General features: G+C 41.7%; 1 protein-coding gene across 1 annotated transcript in view; it reads right to left on the bottom strand.

Moving 5' to 3' along the window:
* LOC126349633 (ribosome maturation protein SBDS) overlaps positions 1-14,796 on the bottom strand; it is a 49,645-nt gene that overhangs the window by 16,515 nt on the left and 18,334 nt on the right. The window contains exon 3 of the mRNA XM_050002447.1: positions 2,780-2,889. Within this exon, the coding sequence (XP_049858404.1) occupies positions 2,780-2,889 (110 nt within the window). The remainder of the gene's footprint in view (positions 1-2,779; positions 2,890-14,796) is intronic.

The following is a 14,796-nucleotide window of genomic DNA, read 5'->3' as shown; positions in this document are numbered from 1 at the left end:
ATTCCAATAAAACTTATTAAACTCCTTGATGAATAAGGTATCAAAGTCTTACATAAACTGTCTGACAAAATTAACGACACTGGTCATTACCCTGCCAAATGGCTATTATCAACTTTCATTCCCTCACCAAAGAAGAGGATTGCGAGAAGATGTGAAGATCACAGAGTCATTAGTCTTATAAGCCATATGTACAGCAGTCCGACAAGGATGCATACTGTCACCCCTGTTATTTAACTTATACTCTGAGAGTATTTTTCAGGAGGCACTTGATGTCGAAAAAGGCATAAAGGTTAACGAAGTGTGTATCAACAACATTCACTATGCTAATGACACGGTATGGATAGTTGATAATTTATATGACCTTCAACAACTTGTCAACATAGTAAAAGATTACAGCAGTACTCTAGGTACGAATATTAACATCAAAAAGACTAATTTTATGATTGACACAAGAGAGTCCGACTCATTTAAAGATGCAAATCTACAATTTCAAGGGTCTGTGATAGAGTATCAACAAGTTTAAATACTTCAGAACCTAGCTTTGTGGACTGGCAAACAGACTTGAAAATAAAATACCGCATAGAGAACGTCCGAAACACATACACAAAATTTAAGAATATTCTTACAAACACAGATCTAGACCTAAATCTTAGAGTCTGATTTGTAAAATGCTACATCTGGGCCGTGCTTCTATATGGCTCTGAAAGATGGACACTAAATATGACAACAACGAAGAAGTTAGAGGCTTTTCAAATGTGGATTTATCGCAGAATGCTTAAAATACCGTGGACTGCAAGGATAACCAACACCGAAGTACGGGAATGAATCAACAAGCAGCGAGAAATGTTGACAGTGCTTAAAAGAAGAAAAGCTGCACACTTAGGACGTACACTATAGAACACCAAATATATGCTTCTGCAGTTAATAACAGAAGAGAAGACTGAAGGAAAAAGAAGACAAGAACGTAGAAGAACGTCCTGGTTGGACAATATAAAGCAGTGGACAGGACTATGAAGTGTAGACTAGCTATTACATACTGCGGTTCACAGAAGAAAAATACAACATGTGGCCGCCAACATCCATTAAGGGATAAGCAGCAGTAGAAGAAGAAGAAGAAGAAGAAGAAGAAGAAGTAGAAGAGGAAGAACAGTTACTACATCTAAAGCGCACAGAAGACCTAAGTAGGGCCACTACAGCAGGTATAGTGCATGCTGCCAATCAAATGGCATGCCCAACACTACCCAAGCCACCAGGGACTGCCCAGACACCAACTGCCATCACCAGGTCCTCCGTGCATGTGCAGCAATACACCAGCAATACCAGATGTGGATAGTATCTCTATATGGGCATTCAGGCTCTCTGGGCCCTCAGTTGTTAAAAGTGTTCAAGACATGTATACTACTTCCATTTTGAAGCTGCCTGGCAGATTAAAACTGTGTGCCGGGCCGAGACTCAAACTCGGGACCTTTGTTTTTCACCAGCAATTGCTCTACCATCTGAGCTACCCAAGCACGACTCACGACCTGTCCTCACAGCTTCAATTCTGACAGTACCTCATCCCCTGCCTTCCAAACCTCACAAAAGCTCTTCTGCGAACCTTGCACTTGCCCCCGAAAGGCAAAGATCCCGAGTTAGAGTCTTGGTCCGGCACACAGTTTTAATCTGCCGGGAAGTTTCATATCGGCGCACACTTCACTGCAGAGTGAAAATCTCATTCTGGATACTTCCATTTTATTCTTGTGGATGTCATCCTATGACCCAAAAAACTGTACCTCTTTTATGACCATGTGCTTCTTTGTATTCATAATCGGAACACTTTCCTTTTGCCCATTAAAGTACACACATGATCCCTATATCAAGTGGTATTTTTACCTGACGTCTGTAGCTGTCAGGACTGTACGGCGGATTAGGAAACAATTCCCACTTAAAAGATTCGAGAACTTCACAAGTGGCATTTGCCATGTGGGCCCAGGCATTGTCGTGAATCAGCAAGATCTTTGAGCCCAACTTTCCCTTGCACTTGTTTTGTATTGCTCTTCTGAGGTTGTGCAGAGTTTGGCAACACCTTTGAGAGTTTATTGTGTTGCCTCTTTCCAGGAAATCCACAAAAATCACACCTTTTCTGTCCCAAAAGAAGAGGTAACCACGTGGTTGAAGGCACAGGCGGCCGAATTTTATGACGAAGGAATTTCCAAGCTCGTCCATCACTATGATAAGTGCCTTAATTTAAATGGCAACTATGTAGAAAAGTAGTATTTAAGAGTGGCTTTCATCTGTATATAATAAAAAAAATTCCAATACTTTATTTATTTTTAATTCCAAAACGTAATGTACTTTGTGGATAGCCCTCGTATTATCAACCACAGGAATCATACCACACAATATCCACCAGTACATCAACGCAATGCAGCTACATCCAAACTTATATATACAACTACAGAAATATGTAATTATTGGTACATGTCCAATTACCCGAAAGTTCCTAAATGCAATGTGACATATACTGTACAGTTAAAAGGAAGTCGTGCTTGATCAAAGTCCACGTCACTTTCCATTTTTAACCAGACATAACGTCTGAGAAAGGAATTCGTAATAATAATAGTACCAATAATCACTACTGATTTCTTTTTTCAGGTTTCTAACTTCTATTAAACTTCATACTTCCCAGATGAGCTGTCTTATTAATGTACTCAGACAAAAATTTTTTCACACACTCCTTAAACTAATACAGTTCATCAAATGGCCATTCAAATCTCTAGGAAAAAAGTCGTAGTCATACCTGCTGTTTGGCATTTCTGTTAGGTTTCACGGAGAAGTGGACATCTTTCATGGCCTTTTCTATCATTGAGACTGGATATGGTCTCTTAGTTTCAGGATTTACACATTTATCTGAAATTAGATTAAACTGTTCTCAAAGCCAGGTCTAACATTAAGCTTTACATTAACGAATACAGTATAGAAGAAAGATTATATATAACACACATCACACACAAAAAAATGTCTTGTTGCATAGACATAACTGGTAACTATGCAACTGGTCAGAGTATATCAACAGTGGAAAATTAGGGACAGAATACAAACAATAAAATATGTAAAGACAACCAATCAGCATACACACTGTATTACTCATCAAGGTTAACTGCTACCTGGACGTAGTAGAAACTTCCATGCAAGCAAAGACACTGAAAAAAACTGGCCTATTAGATGAACAATGGATTCATACACATTACACTGTTGATAAATGTTGCACACAGTGTTAGCAGATGAAAGTATTGTCAAACAACAATGGAAGGCAACTTTTCGCTGTCATAAACGCAGAGTTTCATTTTGTGCTCACTTCTCCACAATTATATTAGAAAAACTTTTGACTGTCATGTATAAATGAACAGAAAAATACAAAATACACAGAAACAAGGGAAGTCAAACTTTTGGCATTAATTAACAAGCAACAAGCTACTTCTCTTGATTCCAATCACAGAATTTTACATGAAAATGGTTCACTTCCTGATGCTGTCACGCAATATAAATCTAACTCCTACAGAAGTGGTCAGAAATACTGCAAGCACGAGATCCATAGTCGTAATACATCAAGTACCTTTAAAAAAATAACAGCAAGTGCTACCACTACTAATAAATAAATGAGTACAAGCCTTTTGGTGTAATGCTACTTCATTGACTTGTTTGTCAATTTCGCTGCTTTTATAGTAAAGCAGCTTCTTCAGTTGATCTCAAATGGCTGGGTTGACCTCCTTCCAGACCTTTCCATCAGAGAAAAATGTGAAGAGTTCACTGAAATCCAAACCTTGGAGATCAGCCTTACTGGCCAAACGGCCAAACACTAGATACCATGATCAGTTTTTTTTTTTTTTTTTTCCTGCTGTAAGATTACCTTGTAGTGTTGTGATATTAGTAAAACTAGAAAGGGTGTATATCATGCTAAAAAACAAGAGATAAATATTGGAGGTGTGGTACTTTGATGAGGAAACTGAAAATACTATAAAATTAGTCTGCACAAATTTGAACGAACATCCAGCATTATCATCCATAACTAACAGCAGACAACGAACAGAGACAGCTATACAAAATAGCTACCTCATCTGGGAAGGTAGTGTTACTGACACTGCCACTGAACCAATCCCCTCCTTGCTTCTCAAGCGTAAGCATGATGATGTTGCCACTCTGGCCAGGTAACCAGTTTGCCTTGCCTACAGGTGAGTACTTGTGTTTGTGAGAACTGAAAACTAACACAAGCTGTTTAGGCATAATTAGTGCAAATTATGAGCCTATTTACATTTAAATCCCTGTTAGGAGCATGCCAAGTATAAATATTGTTGACCACAATCATATCCAAATCCAAAGGCAGGGCTTCAATGAAACACAGCATTTAGCATTAGGAGTATGCTTGTTACCAACACCACTGCATGGCCAGAACAGAATGACTTCCTGGATGGAGTTTGTAGCTATCTCCACAAAGAGTATTCCAAAACGCTGGTGTTTATAAAAACATAGAATTTTCCAGAATATATGTTACATGCTTTATAAACATATGATATCTCAAGAACCTTTCCGAAATTATAAATACTAAATAACAAATAATTGCTAGTGGTCGGGTTTGAACTGGTGACCTGCAGCATGCCAGGCAGCAACCCACACCACAGCTTGCAGTATTGCTACCTCTCCTAGAAAAACAGTGTCCCATTGTCACTGGAGCCAACTGTATCATCCAGTATCTGGATATTGTCAGTGGTCCTCTTTATGGTGGCACTGACAGATCGTTGTACTCTGGTCACATCATTTCATGCTCTTCACTATGACGAATGTCAAAGGTAGCTCCTCTCATTGGAGCTTCACAAGCCTTGAATCTTCCATTATCGATCTCTCCTTCTGTACTGTAGTATGGCTTCATTCGGAGGACACGAATGTTGTTTCAGTGCCATTGTTTTTTTTGATGAAGGGTCACCATTTTTTTTTCCTGGATTGACGTGCAAGACAGCTCTTTCCTTGTCCTTACGAAGGTGCCAACATCATCTACAATTGTAACATTGTACAATAAGAATGCTGAGACAAAAACTTCACACCAACACTGGTAGTTTTGGAATAGGTGCAGTTCAAGTACAAATTCAGGAAGGTGCTGAAACAGTGGTATCTTACACTTCCAAAAAACTCTAAAAGTCTTAGAAGAACTACTCTGCTAATGAGAAAAAGTGTCTTACAGTCGTTTGAGCCACCTACAAGTTCTATCCATATTTATTCAACAAATCATTCACCATTGTGATGGAACATCATTTTCTCTGCTGGCTGACTAGTCTAATGGACCTATCACGTCAACTGATGAGCTGGGCACTGGGGCTTCAGGAGTATGTTGTCACAGGGGCATACAAAACCCGATCGGGAGGGAGGGGGGACAAAGATGCTATCTTTTCGGGGATCTTTTGATGGAACACAGCAACATGGACATCATCTCAGTCATCACTTCATTAAATGACATTGATGCTCAGCAAAGGGAAGATTAAGCATTTCTGAATATGTCTTCTCTCTGGAGAAGTTCTTGCAAGAGATATGCCTTAGTGCAGAAGTCTGTTATGAAACATTGGCAGTATGAGTACATGCTGAGAAAACTTCTGATGTCACAAATGTGCCAAGGAGCATGAAAACCTGAGACTCAAACTGCTCCTGTTTTCTGTGGATTGAGACATACTTCATCACCACTCTCTACGTGCCCCAAGATTTTTATTTCTTGGATGAGGTAGTGGCCCTTTTTCAGATTCTGGTGGAGCTATGCAGTCTGAACACACTTCAACACAATTGTTAGGCAACTTAAATATTCTTTGAATGTCTTCAGGAAAATGGCAATGTTATCCAGACAGAAAAACATTTCATAAATTTATGATGCTGAAGCAAGTTGTCCATCATATGTATGACAGTAGCCGGAGCATTACATAGTCCAAACAGCACAACTTAAAACTCCAAGTCCGTCATGAGTTATGAAGGGAGTCTCTTCCCAGTCAGCCTCATCAACTTGGCTTGTCTGCATGTCCGTGGTTGAGAAATACTTCCTCTCTTCCAAGCAGTGTAGGGTGTATTTAATGCTTGGCAATGGACAGAATGCTTGTTTCGTGATTTTGTTCAGCTGTCAATGGTTAGCAGAGAAATGCCATGCGCCACCCTCCTCCTTCACAAAGACCACAGGGGAGTACCAAGGACACTGGAGTTTCACTGATTTCATCTTGCAGTATCTTTTCCTCTTTCCCCCAAATTATCTGTTCTCAGCTGGCGACCTTTATATTGGCACTGGCTATTTGGTGGATGATCCCCAGAGTAGATACAGTGTTTTACGAGAGGCAACTTGGTCTGCCGATCCTCCACTCCTTGTTCAAATGCATACATAGAATGGCTACCACTCACAGACATCCTGTTGGCAGTTTGATAGAAGCTTATTCATCTGTGTTGTCTGTACTGGTAGCAGAGTATGATTCTTTGTCATTGACACTAATCTGCACTTTTTGGATTTGTCTGGTTGTTGCCACACACTTACTTTTATGGATGAGTTGTGCCTGCTTGTGACAATTAGTGATGCGAAGTTCTCCTTGGCCATCTCCAGTAACTATGATTGGTTCATTGGCACATGCATTTCTTTTATTAGCCTCAGCAGCTTTTCGCAATCAACAATAGCTTCACAGTTTAGCTCAGTATTTCAACTGATAACTGGCACTCAATTCGATGACAAAGGCGGGAAAACCGTGTCTTCAATGGTGGACAACTGCCCAGAGAAATATTTGCTCTGTGTGCTTGTTGGGATAGTTTCATGAATCTGGAACTCTTAATCTTATGCACTCTATGACTGCTTGAGATGCCAGCAAAAAGTCTGCAATCTGTTCAAATGACAAATTTGAAAGACTGTTTTCTTTGACTGGTAGATATGGTTGCAGTACACATTGCTCTCAAATTGACATGTTTCTTATTTGCAACTTTCAGCGCAATCATTTTCATGTTACTGAATGTATTGTTCTTCACCTGGCTATCATAAGTGTTTGACAACAAAGGGAGAGAAGCCCCTGGAGTCTACTAGCGTCCTGACTGGTTGTCCGATGATGACGATGTCAAAGAGATTTGTTGTCATCTTGTTAACTGTTGTTTATCTGTGGCAGCCTCACCTCCAGAAATGGTCACCTTGTTACGTTTTCCTGAATTTGGCAGTTAGGTGAGCAGCTGGTACCACTGTACTATGATAGAGGAATGGCTAGGAACAGCTTTTGTCTACTGGGGAACAACCTTGTCCAGGATATGACAATGAGCATCTGTTGTAATCGTCTGCAGTGAACTGGCATTGATTGGAGTGTTGTGGTGGTTGATGACCTGCAGCATAATAATCGTCGAAAGCTCACCTTCTTTCTCTGCAGTAGGGCACAACATGTCCAGGGCAACTATTGTGAAAACAGATCAGCCTGTTGTCCTCCAAATGTCTGTTATTCTGCAGAGCTTTGTAGTTGGTGGAAGAGTTGAGTGTACCTGTGTTGACTCAATGCTGAGTTGTCATTTGAAGGTAATGGCGTAAGGATGATTTGGCCAAGTCCATTCTTCATGACATGTTTGACTGGTGGTGGAGATCAGTGCCGAAGATTGATATACTTTTTCTTCAATACTGTTTATTACCTTCTAACGTACGAGGTCGACATTAAAGGCTGGTGTCTCTTGCATACTCGGTCAATCAGTACTGGCTGCTATAAAAAGCTGTGTCTTTTCTCTTATAACCAGAATTGTGAGAAAGGAAAACTCACGGTGGTCATCTACAACTGCCAAAGGAATGACATTTAGGAGATGATCATACCTCTTTCTAACGAATCTTTTCTCTTGCATTTCCTTAATGTGCTGGGACCACTGAATTGTTCTGTTATTGTGACATCCTTTACCAGATGTGCTTGGTACATGTCTTCGACTACTCCTTTCATCAGACGTGATATTTTGTCAGCTAATATTATATTCAGATTCACAGTGCTGCAAAATACCAAAACATTCCATATGCGGGACTGTGTTGTTTCCCCCTGATGATGTGCCTCTTTTCAGTTTTTCTTCCACTAAGCAGACTTGCTGCTGATTGTTACAGAATGTTTTCTTCAATTTGGTCTGGAATTTGTACCACCTATTGCGCTTGTCATTGTTCTCCGAACCACGGATGGATTGTGCCATCCAGGTAAAAGTACACATTTGCGAAACACATCATGTCATCCCACCTATTGCATCCGGCAACTCTGTTGAATTCCTTCGGCCATTCTGTTGGCTTCTGCCAGCTTCTCTGGCAAACACTGAGAGAGGCCTGATGTGCATCTGACTTACTACTATTCTGGAATTCGTTGGTCTCCTAAATATACAATGCTTACAAACAATGTACTTCTTATATTCTGGTTCCTGCTCATGTAGGCAACAGCTTTTACATTACCTAATTGGAGCCCCGGTGATGTAGATGTTTTGAACTAACTTGCATCTCCACCAAACAATGTCATGTCGAACTCATAATCAAGACATGCAATAAAACTGAACACCTACAGCTGTCTTTACAATGTTATCTATTATAAAACTACCAGTTTCAGAGATTCAGTACACCATCTTCAGACTGTAACTGACGCTGAGGGGTTAACTCCAATCGTATACCCCACTCCATCAACTGCCAATGCCAATGAACTGGTTTTCACAGACTATCTGTAACAACAGTATTGTGTCTCCAACAATAATATTAAAACCAGTTAATACACGTATGTAAAACCAGTTCATATATTCCACTGATGGAACTGGGTATATTATTGGAGTTAACCACCTCAGTGTCAATTAAGATCTGAAGATGGTGTACTGAAGCACTGAAACTGCTAGCCATAAAATAGATAATATGATAAGGATGGCTGTAAGTGTTCCATTTTGTTACCGCAAACCTCCAATCAGAAGGATGTACATACAAAAACAATCAAGTCAGTCCAGATCTGAAGGTAAAGTCATCAATGAAACACAACACTTAGAACTAGAAGCACTTTTGTTACTGAACCAATGTACAGCCAGAACAGAAGTGACTTCCAGATGAATAGAGCAGCTATTTTTACGACAACAAAATATTCCAAAACGCTAGTATTTATACAAAGACCAAATATTCCAGGGATATATGAATTACAAACGTATTATTTCAAAAACCTTCCAGAAATTGTAAGTACTAAATAATATATAACTGCTAGTGGTCAAGCCTGAACTAGTGACCTGCAGCATGCCAGGCAGTGATGCAGACCACTACACTACACACACCACAGCTCGCAGCCATATACTACACATAGTGGATGTGATTCTATTTTGACACCACATATAAAGGGTGTAAAAAAACTATGTACACAACATTTTATAGGCGATCACAAGAAACACATTTTTTATGTGACAAAAAGTCACCTATGCACAGGTCCACATTAGGGGACCACTAAAATTTAAATGATAGTGATGTTCAGAGATGGTATTCAAACTTCCATACGATGAATTTAAAGATGTTACTGACCACCTATGGATATTATTATTATTGTAGCCGTCCCCCCCCCCCCCCCCCCCCCCATGAACCATGGACCTTGCTGTTGGTGGGGAGGCTTACGTGCCTCAACAATACAGGTAGCCGTACCTCAGGTGCGACCACAATGGGGGGGTATCTGTTGAGAGGCCAGACAAACGTGTGGTTCCTGAAGAGGGGCAGCAGCCTTTTCAGTAGTTGCAGGGGCGACAGTCTGGATGATTGACTGATCTTGCCTTTTAACACTAACCAAAATGGCCTTGCTGTTGTGGTACTGCGAACGGCTGAAAGCAAGGGGAAACTACAGCCGTAATTTTTCCTGAGGGCATGCAGCTTTACTGTATGATTAAATGATGATGGCATCCTCTTGGGTAAAATATTCTGGAGGTAAAATAGTCCCAAATTCGGATCTCCGGGCAGGGACTACTCAGAAGGACGTCATTATCAGGAGAAAGAAAACTGGCGTTCTACGGATCAGAGCGTGGAATGTCAGATACCTTAGTCGGGCAGGTAGGTTAGAAAATTTAAAAAGGGAAATGGATAGATTAAAGTTAGATATAGTGGGAATTAGTGAAGTTTGGTGGAAGGAGGAACAAAACTTTTGGTCAGGTGGTTATAGGGTTATAAATACAAAATCAAATAGAGGTAACGCAGGAGCAGGTTTAATAATGAATAGGAAAATAGGAGTGCGGGTAAGCTACTACAAACAGCAGAGAGAACTCATTACTGTGGCCAAGATAGACACAAAGCCCACACCTACTACAGTAGTACAAGTTTATATGCCAACTAGCTCTGCAGATTATGAAGAAATTGATGAAATGTATGATGAGATAAAAAAAATTATTCAGGTAGTGAAGGGAGACAAAAATTTAATAGTCATGGGTGACTGGAATACAACAGTAGGAAAAGGAAGAGAAGGAAATGTAGTAGGGGAATATGGATTAGGGCTAAGAAATGAAAGAGGAAGCCTCCTGGTAGAATTTTGCACAGAGCATATCTTAATTATAGCTAACACTTGCTTCAAGAACCATGAAATACTGTGGTATACATGGAAGAAGCCTGGAATACTACAAGGTTTCAGATAGATTATACACTCCTGGAAATTGAAATAAGAACACTGTGAATTCATTGTCCCAGGAAGGGGAAACTTTATTGACACATTCCTGGGGTCAGATACACTGACAGAACCACAGGCACAAATAGACACAGGCAACAGAGCATGCACAATGTCGGCACTAGTACAGTGTATATCCACCTTTTGCAGCAATGCAGGCTGCTATTCTCCCATAGAGACGATCGTAGAGATGCTGGATGTAGTCCTTTTCATGTAAGCTAAACCGTCAAGTGAAGTTTGCAAGATTTCAATTTCTTCACATTCATGTTATAGCCATTCATTTTTTGCTGCTCTAATCTCTGATCTAATGAGTTTCTGGCTATTATTGTACTTAGTTTGATCTAACTGGGCTTTATACCTTTGCTGTTCATCGTGCAATGAGAGAATTTCATCAGCCATCCATTTCTGTTTTCGATCTCTTGTTTTATATCCTATTTCTTTCAAGCAGTGGTTAACATAATGTTTTTCATCTCTTCCAGTACTCTGGTACTGTTTTCTTTGCCAGTCAGAGGTTTCATTGTCACTGTTTTATTGTTGATGTCCTTGCTGACTTAACTTCTTAGTTCAGGCAGTTTGAGTTTTTCATAATCTACACTCCTGGAAATTGAAATAAGAACACCGTGAATTCATTGTCCCAGGAAGGGGAAACTTTATTGACACATTCCTGGGGTCAGATACATCACATGATCACACTGACAGAACCACAGGCACATAGACACAGGCAACAGAGCATGCACAATGTCGGCACTAGTACAGTGTATATCCACCTTTCGCAGCAATGCAGGCTGCTATTCTCCCATGGAGACGATCGTAGAGATGCTGGATGTAGTCCTGTGGAACGGCTTGCCATGCCATTTCCACCTGGCGCCTCAGTTGGACCAGCGTTCGTGCTGGACGTGCAGACCGCGTGAGACGACGCTTCATCCAGTCCCAAACATGCTCAATGGGGGACAGATCCGGAGATCTTGCTGGCCAGGGTAGTTGACTTACACCTTCTAGAGCACATTGGGTGGCACGGGATATATGCGGACGTGCATTGTCCTGTTGGAACAGTAAGTTCCCTTGCCGGTCTAGGAATGGTAGAACGATGGGTTCGATGACGGTTTGGATGTACTGTGCACTATTCAGTGTCCTCTCGACGATCACCAGAGGTGTACGGCCAGTGTAGGAGATCGCTCCCCACACCATGATGCCGGGTGTTGGCCCTGTGTGCCTCGGTCGTATGCAGTCCTGATTGTGGCGCTCACCTGCACGGCGCCAAACACGCATACGACCATCATTGGCACCAAGGCAGAAGCGACTCTCATCGCTGAAGACGACACGTCTCCATTCGTCCCTCCATTCACGCCTGTCGCGACACCACTGGAGGCGGGCTGCACGATGTTGGGGCGTAAGCAGAAGACGGCCTAACGGTGTGCGGGACCGTAGCCCAGCTTCATGGAGACGGTTGCGAATGGTCCTCGCCGATACTCCAGGGGCAACAGTGTTCCTAATTTGCTGGGAAGTGGCGGTGCGGTCCCCTACAGCACTGCGTAGGATCCTACGGTCTTGGCGTGCATCCGTGCGTCGCTGCGGTCCGGTCCCAGGTCGACGGGCACGTGCACCTTCCGCCGACCACTGGCGACAACATCGATGTACTGTGGAGACCTCACGCCCCACGTGTTGAGCAATTCGGCGGTACGTCCACCCAGCCTCCCGCATGCCCACTATACGCCCTCGCTCAAAGTCCGTCAACTGCACATACGGTTCACGTCCACGCTGTCGCGGCATGCTACCAGTGTTAAAGACTGCGATAGAGCTCCGTATGCCACGCCAAACTGGCTGACACTGACGGCGGCGGTGCACAAATGCTGCGCAGCTAGCGCCATTCGACAGCCAACACCGCGGTTCCTGGTGTGTCCGCTGTGCCGTGCATGTGATCATTGCTTGTACAGCCCTCTCGCAGTGTCCGGAGCAAGTATGGTGGGTCTGACACACCAGTGTTAATGTGTTCTTTTTTCCATTTCCAGGAGTGTATAATGGAAAGACAAGAGATTTAGGAACCAGGTTTTAAATTGCAAGACATTTCCAGGGGCAGATGTGGACTCTGACCACAATCTATTGGTTATGAACTGTGGATTAAAACTGAAGAAACTGCAAAACAGTGGGAATTTAAGGAGATGGGACCTGGATAAACTGAAAGAACCAGAGGTTGTACAGAGTTTCAGGGAGAGCATAAGGGAACAATTGACAGGAATGGGGGAAAGAAATACAGTACAGGAAGAATGGGTAGCTTTGAGGGATGAAATAGTGAAGGAAGCAGAGAATCAAGTAGGTAAAAAGATGAGGGCTAGTAGCAATCCTTGGGTAACAGAAGGGATAAATTTAATTGACGAAAAGAGAAAGTACAAAATTTAGAAAATGAAGCAGGCAAAAAGGAATACAAACATCTCAAAAATGAGATCAACAGGAAGTGCAAAATGGCTAAGCAGGGATGGCTAGAGGACAAATGTAAGGATGTAGAGGCATATCTCACGAGAGGCAAGATAGATACTGCCTACAGGAAAATTAAAGAGACCTTTGTAGAAAGGAGAACCACTTGCATGAATATCAAGAGCTCAGATGGAAACGCAGTTCTAAGCAAAGAAGGGAAAACAGAAAGGTGGAAGGAGTATACAGGATGTTACAAAAAGGTACGGCTAAACTTTCAGGAAACATTCCTCACACACAACGAAAGAAAATGTTATGTGGACATAGGTCCGGAAACGCTTGATTTCCATGTTAGAGCTCATTTTATTACTTCTCTTCAAATCGCACTAATCATGGAATTGAAACACACAGAAACAGAACGTACCAGCATGACTTCAAAAAGTTTGTTACAGGAAATGTTCAAAACGTCCTCCGTTAGTGAGGATACATGCATCCACCCTCTGTCGCATGGAATCCCTGATGCGCTGATGCAGCCCTGGAGAATGGCATACTGTATCGCAGCCGCCCACAATACGAGCACGAAGAGCCTCTATATTTGGTACCGGGGGTTGTGTAGACAAGAGCTTTCAAATGCCCCCATAAATGAAAGTCAAGAGGGCTGAGGTCAGGAGAGCGTGGAGGATATGGAATTGGTAGGCCTCTATCAATCCATCAGTCACCTAATCTGTTGTTGAGAAGCGTGCGAACACTTCGACTGAAATATGCAGGAGCTCCATCGTGCACGAGCCACAAGTTGTGTCGTACTTGTAAAGGCACATGTTCTAGCAGCACAGGTAGTGTATCCCGTATGAAATCATGATAACGTGCTATATTGAGCGTAGGTGGGAGAACATACTGACTAAACTAAAATGAGCTCTAACATGGAAATTAAGTGTTTCCGGACACATGTCCACATAACATCATTTTACAATGTTGGCTCAAACACACTATCTGAAATACTGAAGGATAAAACACAGGGAATGTAAGGTTGTATACAGGCTTGTACAGTAACCTGATTAAAGTTTTGAGAGCAGAAGTACATGAAAGGAAAGAAGTAGTTCAGTGGGAGTTAATAGGAACTGAGCTTTCCTGGTGGCACTGTAATTCTGTCAGAGACGACAAATAGCTGGGAAGAGCAGTTAAACAGAATGGATAGTGCCTTCAGAAAGGTTGTCAGATGAGCATCAAAAAAAGTAAAACAAGGGTAATGGAATGTAGTCAAATTAAATCAAGTGGAGCTGCGGGAATTAGGTTAGGAAACAAGACACTGAAACTAGAAGATGGGGTTTGCTACTTGGGCAACAAAGAACTGACAATGGCCTAAGTAGAAGGGATATAAAATACAGACTAGCAGTGTCAAGGAAAGCATTTCTGTAAAATGATGGAGTTGGTAATATCAAAAATAACCTGGGGCATAGTGCCATATCAAAGTGGAACACAGACAATACACAGTTCAGACGAGAGGAGAATAAAAGCTATTAAAATGTGGTTGTACATAAGAATCCTGAATAACACATGACAATAAGTAGTTCAAATGGGAGGAGAATAAAAGCTACTAAGATGTTGAAGATCAGATTGGTAGCTCACGTAACTAATGAGCAGGTACTAAAACAGATTGGGGAAAAAGAAATTTATGACACAACTTGACTAAAAGGAGAAATTGGCTGATAGGACAAATTCTGAGACGTCAAGAAACTGTAAG

This window comes from Schistocerca gregaria, chromosome 1 (genome assembly GCF_023897955.1).
Source record: "Schistocerca gregaria isolate iqSchGreg1 chromosome 1, iqSchGreg1.2, whole genome shotgun sequence".
Classification (NCBI taxonomy): domain Eukaryota; kingdom Metazoa; phylum Arthropoda; class Insecta; order Orthoptera; family Acrididae; genus Schistocerca; species Schistocerca gregaria.
Note: the sequence above shows the minus strand (reverse complement) of the source record. Positions and strands in the feature narration are given on the sequence as shown.